We start from the raw sequence: 13,363 nt of genomic DNA, 5'->3' as shown, positions 1-13,363 counted from the left end.
ACTTGCCTAATACTCCCTTCCATCCAATGCAGGCCTTTTTGTTCAGGGGCTGACTCCCCAAACCGATGCACCATTATTATGATTAATAATTATTTGTGCCCAGGAGCCCCGGTCACAGATCTGGGCCCCACTGTGCTAGGCGCTGGACAAAGACGGTCTCTGCCCCAAGGAGTTTTCAGTCTAGCACTTCAATGGCACACGTTATCTAAGGATCCCAAAGCATCTAGCAAACACTGATTTATGCTTTGCAACCCCCTGGTGAATTTGGTAGTAGTCCTATTTTACAAATAGGGAAACTGAGGCACAGCTGTTAAAAGGGGAATATAATGCAGTTGTCCTGATTACCAATCCCTGGCGGTAACCCCCAGACAAATATATCCTCTGAAGCTGGGACTAGAACCCTGGTGTCCTGACCCCAGGACTCCTGATTTAAGCACTAGGCAAACAGTCCCCTCCCGATAAATGCCGATTGGTCTTGTTTTTCTACTTACTGAATATTACCTGTACTCATCGGTTTTCCCTCCCTCTGGAGGAAAGGGAAAACAAGGAGATTGGTACTTTCTTGTCTCCCCCCTTTTGATTGCAATCTGGGCTCCATCTCTAGTAATTAGGATGGGAGCTGGACTGGCAGTCGAGAGACACGTGCGTCTCGTGTCACAGGCGCTGCAGCGCGTTGCCAACATCGCTATTGCTAAAGCTCTAATTTATCAAGAACAGCAGCCTGGCGGCGAGGTCCAGCCACAGGCACGTGAGGTGAGTCTCCGGAGCGCTGCGGTCAGCCACACGCTCACACTACCACGTACACACCCAATCCCTCTGCCTGCCCTTTCCTCCCACTGAGACCTACGCCGAGCACAAGTCACGCCGGACTCCTCCTGCCGCATTCAGCGTTCAGGCTGCTCGCCTACGATTGCCCTTTGCAGACACAGACACGCGGGTCCATCAGCATCAGGTTCATGTCTTCAGGGCCACTGGGAGGCTGCAGTGTGAGGTCAGCATCACTTCACACATTCCAATAAAGCATCTCATAAAAGGGAGACGCTGCTCACACGCTGTTTGGCCGTCAGGCACAACAAAAAAAAGCATCAGGAGACCCTACAGTGTCTACCCTACCTGAAAGCCACGCCCAATGGTCTGCCTGGGACCTGCAGCTTTTCCGAGGCAGAGATGCCATGTGTTACGGGAACATGGCAATGGGGCTGCTAGCTGTGTAGGCAATGTGCTGTCCGAATGTTCATCACAGCCCCCGTAGCCTAGTGCTGTAATGTGTAACGGTCCTAGGCTGAAATGTGGTAAATGTCGTTAGCTTGGCAAAAGTGGTTGTGTGTGGGGGGTGTGTGTCTGTGTCCGTTACAAATAGTATGTTAGCATTTACACTTCACATTGATAGTTCCCAGGAGGGGCGGGCGGGTTTTTAAAGACGCATCTTACTTGCTTTCAGGAAAAGGGGACAACCCTACACAGCCCTTTATATGGGCAGTTTTGAACCGTTGCATTAAACCTGGGCGCACACAGGTGCTTCCAGGAAAAGGGAACAACCCTACACAGCCCTTTATATCGGCAGTTTTGAACCATTGCATTAAACCTGGGCGCACACAGGTGCATGACCTGGTATTTCAAGATGCAGCATTTGAACTGCCACTGGGTCACCCAAACAAATGTCTCGCTGTGACTTAACGAATGCGCGGCCCTTCTGTAGCCTCTTTGCTGCAGCCTTACAATAATATATGGAGATATACGTATCTCATAGAACTGGAAGGGACTCCGAAAGGTCATTGAGTCCAGCCCCCTGCCTTCACTAGCAGGACCAAGTACTGATTTTTGCCCCAGATCCCTAAGTGGCCCCCTCAAGGATTGAACTCACAACCCTGGGTTTAGCCGGCCAATGCTCAAACCACTGAGCTATCCCTCCCCTCTTCGCAAAGCACTTCCCATGCGCTAATTTAAAAAGTGCCCTATGAAGGCAATTATCCTCCAAACAGGGAAACTCGGGCACAGAAAGGCCAGGTGGCTTGCCCACGGTGGCCTCAAACTCAGGAGTTCGGATTCCCAAGTCCAAGTCCTATTGGAGAAAACCTGAAAATACGGGTTTTGGTGCCCTCTAAAGACCACATGCTAGGAGAGTGTTTCTTAAAGTGGACTAAGTATTACACCTAGAGAGTCCTTTTAGTGCTTGCTAATTTTTTAAAACTTCAACATCCCATTTAAATCTCAGAAGCTGGGACTTACCCGATCCATTTCCTTTTTGGTCATGCCAAATTTGTAGTGACCTAGTAAGAAGGGCCACACTTCCTTTCGAATCTCATGCTGCACGCCACCATAGTAAACTCGTTTGAGTAATTCTAATTCCTTGTAATTCTAAAGCAGTCAGGAAAGAGAGGAGGGAAAATTTAATGCACCTTACTATTGAGCTGGTATAAAAGCACTAAAGTTACTGGCAAGTATACAGCTAATGGAAAATACACCCAGTAGAAGCCTTAAAAAAGCTGGCAATGGGATACACATGGGACAGTTTTATTTCTAGGTCATTGGTTCCAATCTGGCCCAATATGATCAGCGGCCTATATAAAATAGGTCAATTACTACTGGACTGATGTCTATCATGGAATCTACCACTATGTAGATGCTAAACTATACCTTTGCTGTCCCCAGAGATGCAAAGGATCAAACAGGCCGTGGAGAATTAACGTCTCTCCCCCTTCTAGGGAATTCACACAGTGTGAATCCATGGACAGTCCTGTAGAGCCCGTATTCAAGAAAGCACTTTAGGAAGGTGCTTATGGAGCATGTGCTTAGCAGACAGGTAGACTGACTGGGAAGCACTCTGAAATTTGCCCTGATATTGCTTGTGCTACATCTGTTCTGTAGATAGAGGACTCCGGTCATCAGAGGTGGCAATGACTTACTTTTAATGGTGCTATATTTGCTTCAAAAACTACATGCAAAACCTAATTCACTTTGGCTTTTACCGAAGATTTTCAGGCTCCTAAATTTGCAAGTCTTCTCCTCATCAATGCTGCTTTCTGGGCTGCGCAAAATCAGGAACTGGATTGTCCAAATAAAAACATCACTTTAAATGTCTAAAATTGCAGGGTAAAAAGATCTAGCATTCCTCTAGATTGTCCTGGTTTACAAAATATCCTTCGTCCTGCTTAAAGATACTCATCCTTGATTCTCATCTGTATGTTGTCTAGGCCTGGTGTCATTCCTGGTTAACCCCATGTGTGGACACATTCTGGAGTCACAGCGCATTGTTCCCATTTAGCTGAAACCACTTGCTGGGTTAAGCTAAACAGCATAAAGGCACTCTTATTCTGGAATAAGTGTGTCCACACATGGAGTTCATCAGGAACAACTCCATGTGTAGACAAGCCCTTGTTATACGTTTATGCCATTCTGGCAGCGAAAAGGGCTTTAAGGTGAGTGAAACAGCCATTTACGCCAACTTTCCACTACTCTGGTAGCTCAAAGGGGCCTTAATGTAAGTGAGAATCAGATCTGCACAAATACTGGAACAAAGCTGGCAAACTGTGAACTCATGTACAGTCTTAGAAGGCAACACTGGACACTTGAAAAGACCCTTAGAAATATTTATAGCCAAATTAGGGAGTGACACTGGGGCAGTGGGTGGGGCTTGGGTGGGGTGCTGACTTTTTCCCTTTAAGAACTGGGGGTAGGTTTTGTGCCCGTTACCTTTTTGTCCTTTTGATATTTACTCCAGACCTCTTTGGTCAGGCCTCCGGCAGCGCTGGAAGGCTTGTCGGGCGGGATAATGGAGTGGTTCACGAGGGCAGACAGATGCGTTCTCACCGTAGACAAATGGCGGCAGTAGGCAAGCCCTGCAGAGGGGGTGGAAATGGAATGGCAGGATCTCATATAAGCAAGCAGGAGACTGTATAGGATGCCGGCAGCTCCTTTTAAAGATGGAGCTGTGCGGTTTAAGCTAGAAGCAAAGCTTTCTTCTCCACAATCCCACATGCATGCTAGGTAGAATGGAAGGAGGATGCAAAGTTGACAACTATTTAATCTTGTGCCGGGAAGATGAAAAAACAAAGGTACATTAGTAAAAGTACGTTAAAACATGCAGAGCTTTAAGCATCAGTTTTCCACAGCTGCATACAGAAAAGCCGCTGGCATTACCAAGCCAGGATATTTGGGTCAGGATTCTGAACCCTCTAAAGTTTTAGGTCGCTCTGGCTCATTACGGAGAGAAGGGCCACCTGCAAAATTTGCATCCGGATTTGGCTTTCAAATGCCTCCCCTCATAGTTTGGCTTGGATCCCTCTCTAACCTAAACCCGGCCAGTGACCTGACTTTGCAGTCTAAGTGCAAACTAGTGTATGACACCACGGGAGCTGCATGCACTGTCCCTTTTGGAAAACAGCCTCACTTACATCCATAAAACGCTCTGGAAACAATCTGCCTCTTCATGCTTTCACACAGCATCTTTAATGGGGTTCTGTAGGGAGACATTTTTAAACACGTGTGTGTTACAGTTATACAGATCACAAGTCATGGAACACATCCCTAATCCCAACTGATCTACAGACACTGCCCCTTTTCCAAACCCAACTAAGACACATTTGGTTTTAAAAAAATCCAATAGGAAATAAGTCTTTAGATTTTAAAATTATTTGTCTGCCTGGGATGCTGCCCCAAACCACATGAATATTTAGGTAACTCAGTACCACAGTGACAGGTGGATTACAAAGGCCACATTAACGTTCTGCTTCCTTCCCCAGACCTAAAGAAGAGCTCTGTGTAGCTGCGAAGCTTTTGATCTTCCACCAACAGAATTTGGTTCGATAAAAGATATTCCCTCACCTATGTCGTACCCCGGGACCAACATGGCTACAACAACACTGTCATTGACAAAATAGGGATGTAAGTAGGGTGACCAGATGTCCCGTTTTTAAAGGAACAGTCCCGTTTTTTGGGACTTTTTCTTATATAGGCGCCTATGACCCCCCACCCCCATCCCGTTTTTTCACAGTTGCTGTCTGATAACCCTAGATGTAAGCATCCTTTGAAGGATTACTGGTTTGCCTCTGTCCATAAAACTGAGCTGTCTCCACCACTGACCTAAAAGGGCAGACAGAAGAGCTGGCTGAAGTTTTTTTTATTGAAATGTTCAATAAAGGATTTAAAAAAAAATAATTTACCCTGAACAACATTCAGTTTTAAAACCAAAAATTTTACTACAGGAGTTTCTGAAAACAAAACTTCCTGGGGCATTTCAACCACGACACCACCAATTTTAGAACATTCCTGGCCAAAAACTAATTGGCATTTTTTGACTGGCGCTACTAGACACCAGTGCTTCCAACCATGCAAGTCTAGAGGCGTGTCTAGCAACCTTCCAAGGGGAGCAGGAGAAGGACGAGGCTGGGACCAGCACATGCAGCAGGGAAAAATGCTGTGCCAACCAGCGGCTTGGAGAACAGGAGCTAAATGAAAACGGCACTCACCTGCTTCTATTGCTCATTTAGAGAGCACTAAACATAAGCACAAAAAGGCCTGATTCTCCTCTTGTGTACGCTGACGTAAAACCAATTTACTGCGAGAAGAATCAGGGACTATTTAGAGACCTTGGTCCTATCACTATAATGTCTGAGTGCCTCCCAAGCACGTCTCCTCACAGCGCCGCTTGACAGGTGGGCAGAGCAGGGCATTGGAGCCGGGTCTCCCATGTCGCAGGCTAGTCCCCTTGCCACTGGAGCCTCCTTCCTCTCTGTCCCACAGAACAAATGTAATCTGCCATTCGACAAGGTCGAAAACTTTGTAAAAGAAGTGGCGAGAGCAGGAGAGGTGAGCAGGAGGCTCTTCTAGGTGCACGCTTGTTGCGCTGGCTACGCCACAGACTGACAAGCGAAGACTTTCATACAGACAAGGAGGCTGTTCTCTCTCTCTCGTTGTGATGCTGTAGCACCTCCACAGGGGGTGGCCCAGCCACAAAGTGTGCTCCCTGTAACCCAGAGCAGGGTCCCCTGGGAGCCCTGCAGCGTCTCTCCCATAAAACTCACCATTGCTGCTTGGAGCAAAGGGCTTTGGGGTGACTTTTCTCCACGTACAAGGCCTTGCCTCCTAGGGTGGAGTTAGGGGACCGCTGGCTGAACAGGTGCAGTAACAACATTTGTGACTTCTCCTCAGCCTGCCGAGGAAACCTGCTGAAGACCATTTTGAAAAGTGCTGGTGGGGTTTAGGAGCCTAACTCCTAATTTCAAAAGTGATCTGGGAATTTAGGTGTCCCACTGATTTTTTTTTTTTTTTTTTCATTGCGACTTAGGCTCCTAAATGCCTGGGTCCCTCTTTGAAATTGGGAGTTTGGCACTCTTGAATTTTTTACCTCAGACTCAGATGTTGCCATGGACACGGACACCATGGCTTTTAAGTGGGCGCAGGATGGCAGGCGTTGGTGTGCGGTGTGCAAAGGGCTCCATAGGCAGCAAGCCCAGAGCTCTCCCCCACCACTGTCACTTTCTGCCGATAGTCAAGCCATCTCCCCGGGCCTGGCCTGTTTACCTGTCGTGAATGCAGTTGCAGCAGCTGGGGATGTCGTAGGGAGAGCTGCCTGATGAACAGGACAGGCACGAAGACCCTTGGCTGCAGTGCTCCAGCTGCCATGACAACAAGCTCGCACCGAATCCTTGCATCTCTATCATGTCGCCGGAGTCTGGGGAAAGAGGGGAAAAATCATGGGCATAAATGGTTGTCTGCCCCTGCCCTCTCGCTGCTGATGTCTTGGTGCTTTGTTTGCTGCAGGCTCTACCCTTGATGATAGGACGGGACAGAACTAGCGACCCTAAAACATTACTTTCCGCGCTAACACATCTAAACCGGCCACATCCTCCGCATGCTCAGTTTGTCATAGAATCATACAAATGTACAGCTGCAAGAGACCCCAAGAGGTCACCTAGTCCAGCCACCCACGCTGAGGCAGCATTAAAGATACCTGACAGTGCTGGGGATTTCCCAACTTCCCCAGATAACCATTAGGTGCACCCATGGCCCAGCACCCTGCCTGTTTCAAACGCAGTGTTTGAGGCAGGCTGCTCTTCTGCTTTCCGTAGATAGGAGCTAATTTTAATCAGACATTATAGTAATAGATTTTAAGGCCAGAAGGGACCATTATGGTCATCTAGTCTGACCTCCAGGGAACTTCACCCAGGAATTCCTGCAGTGAGGCCGTAACTTCTGGTTGAGCTCAGGGAAAGATCCTGTGTTTTTTAATTCCAGAGTAAAAATAGGTTCTCTCTCAAAATGAGACTGACTGAACTTTTCGGTTCTTGATGCTGTCATTTGGGATCTGAGCCTTAAACAGTTGCTCGCAGAGGTGGAAAGTTACTCCAGCACTGGGTCCCACTCTAATTCTCCTGGGGGTAAAATGCCATCGACCCATCATCACAATGCAACCTCCTGAGTCCCCCAAGTGCTTTTTTTTAAATTGGCCTCAGCCAAAGCCTGGTTTACAAAACCAACATGAGCACAAAGGTAACACATCAATCATAAAGGTGTTTTCCATGTGTATTTAAATCTAGGGTGCTGTTCCTGGAACATTTCATAGAAACAGTATGCCTCTGTGTGCCCGTTTTCCTTCACTGGATCACCCCCAAGCGCATAAACTCGAGTTTAAGGCTCTGAACATGCAACTTCCAGGTGTCTGAAATCTCTCCACACATGGAAACAAGTTGCAGGATCAGCACTTAAAAAAAGGAGGCCAAGATTTTCAGAAGTCGCTAGAGATTTTGGGTGCCCAATTTCAAACCTTAAAGGCCTGATTTTCAGAGGGTGGATGCTTAGCACATTCTGAAAATCAGGGTCCCCCTTGAAAGGTGTCTAAAGCTGGGGTACCCAAAAATCACATCGCTTTTGAAAATCATGGCCCAAATTCTTAACCTATCCCTGCTGATGCTTTTCATAAATAACTGGCCTTTCAGCTCACCCTTGATTTAAATTAAGGCAAAAGACAGAGTACAGGATGTCATTCATTGCATTAACATGTGCAAGCAACTCCAGTCCTCTGGGCCGTGCTTTCAAAATGTACGTTACGTGCAGGGGGGGGGAACTTCCAAATTGTCTCATGCATTCTGCCATTGCAGGTAACAATACATTTTTTTTTTAAAGAAGGTGGACTCTATTTTTAATATCGATATAGCCATCAATGTAGCATAAAGCATTTGAACGGCATGGAAATAATACAAGATATGTTAACATAAAAAGCACAGGCTCATGCGGAAACAGTCATGAATATTTCACTTCACAAAACAAAGTTTAATGAAAAAATGCTCTTCACCTTAATTCTTCAGGAAGGAGCTGAATGTCCCAGTATTTACTGCAGCTTCTCATTTGGTTCAAATAAAAACCATTGGACAAACAAATGTTTTGAGATTTTTTTCCCCCCTCCCCTTCCAAGGACAAGAAAAATGGGTGAGTTTTTGTTTTGTTTTTGTTTTAAAGGAACAATCTACTTTAAAAGGAGAGAACCCCACAGAACCTAAGGATTCAGATGAAAGGTACCTGAATTTGTGAAGAATTAGAGTGAACAGCATCTTCATTTCATTCATTTTTGTTGTTGTTGATCTGCAACTTTTGGCCACATGCAAAAAGTCAAGCATGTTGCAAAAATTAAAAGCAAACTGGCTAGCAAACCTGATCCAACAGTGTTGTCATTATTTCAAGGGAGCACTGATGGGTAGACAAATGGTAGTCAAAGCTATCTCTGACAAGAATCACTAGTCAAATGGTATGTGGTCCTAGCTAGGTTGCTAACTATTTTTTTCAGGGTTTCTTGACATCTCTAGTAGGATGGTTTTAAAGCTCTATTAGCTACCAAATAAAGCTGAAGTTGTCACCATTTAACTTATATTTTTAGTCTCATCTTTGCAGGCATGCGGTGTTACAGACGGGTCTTCTACCATAAGCCATTTCGAAGTCCCATCTGCACAAGAAACCTACTGTACAGATATTTCCTGCAAACACGATCTTCCTACAAGATGATGAGGGCTTTGGGGGTTCTCTTCACCTCCATCCCTTCTAAGAGCATTTTGGTAGAATATGAATCCAGCCCAGCTGAGTAGCGGTCAGACCTAATGACTATTTTGGCGACCTATGGGGATCACAGTGGACAGGGGTCCACATAACAACAAAATGGCATCATGGCAGTCCCAGCAGAGGCCCAGAGTAGAATGGACCAAGGGCAGTTACCCTCTCATTCTTATAGGTAGTGTCACCAAGGGTACGTCTACACTACCCGCCGGATCGGAGGTAGTGATCGATCTATCGGGGATTGATGTATCGCATCTCATCTAGACGCGATCCATCGATCCCCGAACGCGCTTCCCGTCGACTCCGGAACTCCACCAGGGTGAGAGGCGGAAGCGGAGTCGACGGGGGAGCGGCGGCCGTCGATCCCGCGCCACGAGGATGCGAAGTAAGTCAATCTAAGTTGATCTAAGATACAGCGACTTCAACTACGCTATTCTCGTAGCTGAAGTTGCGTATCTTAGATCGATCCCCCCCCAGTGTAGACCAGGGATGACATCCACTTAGCACTAAACCCATTGCTCTGTATTTAAAGGTATGTGAGAGCTCTGAGGAATGAGGAAAAGATGGATTCCTGTAATCACTCAACAGCCTGCGAATGTTCTTTTGCTAAAGGAAGCGCGTGTTAAATCTATGGCACCTGAAGACACGACAGCTCCAAGCCAAGACTGTTGGCATGGAAATTGTACAGTGACAGACACTGCAGCTAAGGAAGGAGGGGGGTTTCTCTTGAATGAGGTTAGTCCTGGGACAGCCATGAACACGGGAGAGTTAATGCTTGAGTAGAACTGGGCTGAACATTTCAACAAAGAAAATCTTAATGATTGTTTTTGCAGAATTTTTTTTTCTTTTTGTTCTATTCTTGAGCCAACTTAGTTTTATTTCTGGAGCCTTAGAATTCCATCTGTCCAGCAGACGGTTTTCTGCTCCACAGGGTGAACTCCGGTCACCTTCCTCCTTCAAGAGGGGAGGGATTCTAAGTCTCCAGAACTATACAGCCAGGGCCAATTGGCTCATCTCTGCTGGGATGAAGGTTTGCTGGCGTGATCAAGTGTATCATTATGAACAGGTCGAGGGTGAGCGAACGGGGCTGGATTTTTGATGGGAGCAGAGCCTGTTGTACAGTAAGGAATACGGTAACCGATCGTTTTAAATCCACACAGTGGGCAGGAGGGCACTTGCGCGTGAAAAGCTGCTTGGTCTGTACAAGTCTCCCTGTGCATTTAAGGGTAGATTGTACAGTCACCCTGAGACTTGCTGCCGTGGTTCCCATTTTGCTGTATCGATGTGCTCTAATTTACAACTTGATTCTTGTTTCCCCGCATGAGCTGAGGGGGGTATAATCTGTACCAGCCCTTTACTCAGTGCACCTTACTTATTGCTACCTCTTAAGCTGCACAGGTGGAGGGCTTTCCCCCGGCCCACCACCTCCCATGCAGCAAAGTAAGGGGCCCCCTCCTCTCCGCTTACTTCCCTGTGTGAGCACACACCATGAGTCGCGACTTAACTCTTAACGGGGGAGCCTGGGGGAGGTAGATTCTGGAAGCGAGACGGCTCTGTCGTTCATTGTCATGGATCCTACCTTGAGATGGGGAGGAAAGGTGCTGCTAACCCTGCTCCCCCCAGCTTTTGGGTGCCTTCCCACCCCTGGCGTGAATGAAAAACGTTTGTCTTGCCATAATGCCAACACTGTTGTACGCATCACTGGGGCGACGCTGCCACAGAGCATTGAGGGGGCAGGGTCGGGGGCGGCGGATAAAAACCTTTCATCCTATTAGGAGCTGTGAGGTTCCGAGAGCAGATCATTGAGAGCATTGCGTGGAGCCGGTCTTCCTCCTCCTCGTCGTCATCGACTGAGGCAGAGCGGCTGGCAGCTAAGTGGTGGTAGTTAATAGTTACTGCTCAAAGAAAATAGTGAAAGAGGAGCATAAGAAGAGAGGACTTGGTTCTAGGAGAAGTCTCAAAGGACACGTTTAGCACAGACAGAGGAGTCGGAGCTTGGGAGAGACCCTGGGAACTCCCCCGCACCTGGGTGGGAAAGAGACATTTCTCAAGGAGAAGAGCACGCACTCCATGGGCCAGATTTCAACCAGACATGAACAGTTGCATGTGGCCACACAACCTGCAGCACCTCCTGCTGGTGGGAGGAGACTGCGTGCCTCGCTCTGGGATTCTGCAAGGAGGGAGGGTCCCAGAGCGCAAGCTCAGTTTTATAGCCCCACGAGCTCGAGTCAGCTGACATGGACCAGACGTGGGTGTTTTATTTGCGGCATAAACATTCCCTCACAGGCTGGGCTGAGGCTAAAGCGTGGCTCCTTATGGCCTATTCTCTGGGGGGGCAAGTGGGCGGGGGTGTTTAATTGATTTTGCCACTTTCTAGCTGTGATGAACCTGAATGGGAACATTGGATCCAAATCCCCTTTAAACTTGGGACCATGAGCCAAACATCTCAGGATGTTGCTACTTTCTAGCTTTTCCACCAATGGACGTGAAAATGAACCTACTGCTAGAGAACCAGCGTGCAAGATCTCTTGTATAGAGAGAGCTCAGATTCACAGAAGAGGAAGGGGTTTGGGAGTGGGTTCTCCCCCCTATTTATTGTGAAACTTCAGTAGAGAATGCCAGGAAAATTGGGCCGAAGCCCGAGCCCTACTACCCTGGACAGCAGGGCTCAGGTTACAGGCTCCCTGCTGGGGCTGAAGCCTGGCTTTGCCCCTCCTACCCCGGGGCGGCGGCTTTGGTTCAGGCTTCGGTCCCCCCTCCTGCGGTTGTGTGGCAATTTTTGTTGTCAGAAGGGAGTCGCGGTGCAATGACGTTTGAGAACCCCGTTTTATAGCTTTAAGAAAACCCACAGTAAACTATACCATGGATCCTAATTACCTAACAAGGCAGAACACCTCGGTGGCAATATCCCCTTAAAAAAATCTGGGTTGTCTCTTTCCCCCACAGATCCCATCATACCACTCTTGTGGGGGGTTTTTTTAAATGAAAGAACCATGAAGCCACTTACTGTTATCGTGCCTGTGTCCCGGATAGATAATCCTGAAGACATAGTCCGTAGCAGACTCCTCATGTGGCATTTCCTCCAGCTCCACTGACTTGTTACTGTTTCGTTTCCGGAGCTTTGGAAATACTTTACCCTACAGTGAAAATGACCCAGTAGGTACAGTTACCAAGAGATGAAGTGGTGCAGTGGAACGGTGTCAAAATAACAGACTCAGAAGGTGGCTCCAAGACCTGAGATGAATGGGCTGCAGGTACCTGGCCTAGCAAATGGTGGTTTTTCAAGGGAGCTGGGTACACAACTCCCATTGACTGGGAATGGGGCACAGAGTTCCCATCACTTCCTTTGAAAAATCCAAGTCTTGGATGAGAGACATGATCCTACTGCATATGGAACCTATGTACCCAGGTGAAGGAGATCATTAAAGGGAACGGAGAAGAGACTTGTCAGGATATAGGGAAGGCGTCCTAATGGCAACAGTCCAGCAGTTAGGTGATATCACCAGGGGTGGTGACTATTACATTGCGGCTGGTCGGATGCTTCTGTCCACATCATTTTCAAACACCTTTTTAAAGTGTCTATAGCACTGGTTCAGGGGTGAAACTATAATCAGGTTGTTATGGAATCTACGTCCTTATAAACAAGTCAGACAGTTTAGGGGATAATCAGTGGGGTTGTTTATTTTGCATTTACGTTCCTCCCCATGTCCTGAGTTTATTATCTGCATGGCAGTAGCTCCCCAGAGCCCCCTGGCCCCACTGCGCTGGGTGCTGTTGGACAGACACAGTAAGACCAACCTGGCCCCAAAGAACTTATAGTTCAAGACACTGGCTCTCAGCCTGACAGTACCTTGCCCTGCTGCGACCAAAGTGGCGGGTCTAATTGTCCTCGAGGCAGAAGGCCGTTTTCCAGGCAGGAAAGGAAAGCAAGGAGATGACTTCCCTGTGGGAAATGGAGTGGAGGTCTCTGGATCCCATCCTGACTCACCAAGACTAACGTCCCTCCGCTTTCCGCTGCAAAAGAGAACCCAGGATACGTTGGTTCGGCTAGAAGCATGATCAGTTGACCTTGCTCTCAAGCTAGATTCGGTTTGTGGCTGTCCCCCAAAATCTCATTGCATTACAGGGTAGCTAACTGAATAGACACGGGAGTGAAGTTTACCAGATGTTTCCCATCTACCATGGGTGCTGGCTGGTGAGTCTTGCCCACATGCTCAGGGTTTAGCTGATGGCCATATTTGGGGTTGTGAAGGAATTTTCCTCCAGGGCAGATTGGTAGAGGCCCTGGACGTTTTTCGCCTTCCTCTGCAGCATGGGG

General features: G+C 47.6%; 1 protein-coding gene across 3 annotated transcripts in view; it reads right to left on the bottom strand.

The window, feature by feature from the left end:
- Positions 1 to 13,363, bottom strand: part of SGSM2 (small G protein signaling modulator 2) — a 131,280-nt gene that overhangs the window by 18,305 nt on the left and 99,612 nt on the right. For 2 of the 3 annotated variants that reach the window (XM_054008510.1, XM_054008511.1), the window contains exons 10-16: positions 12,896 to 13,059; positions 12,053 to 12,182; positions 10,806 to 10,940; positions 6,523 to 6,673; positions 4,395 to 4,459; positions 3,694 to 3,839; positions 2,230 to 2,358 (exon numbers count right to left, since the gene is read on the bottom strand). In XM_054008510.1, coding sequence (XP_053864485.1) covers positions 2,230 to 2,358; positions 3,694 to 3,839; positions 4,395 to 4,459; positions 6,523 to 6,673; positions 10,806 to 10,940; positions 12,053 to 12,182; positions 12,896 to 13,059 — 920 coding nt within the window. The remainder of the gene's footprint in view (positions 1 to 2,229; positions 2,359 to 3,693; positions 3,840 to 4,394; positions 4,460 to 6,522; positions 6,674 to 10,805; positions 10,941 to 12,052; positions 12,183 to 12,895; positions 13,060 to 13,363) is intronic. The other variant, XM_054008512.1, reaches the window with a different exon arrangement.

This window comes from Malaclemys terrapin, chromosome 18 (assembly GCF_027887155.1).
Source record: "Malaclemys terrapin pileata isolate rMalTer1 chromosome 18, rMalTer1.hap1, whole genome shotgun sequence".
Taxonomy (NCBI): Eukaryota; Metazoa; Chordata; order Testudines; family Emydidae; genus Malaclemys; species Malaclemys terrapin.
The sequence above is the reverse complement of the archived record's forward strand: the minus strand, read 5'-3'. Positions and strand labels throughout refer to the sequence as shown.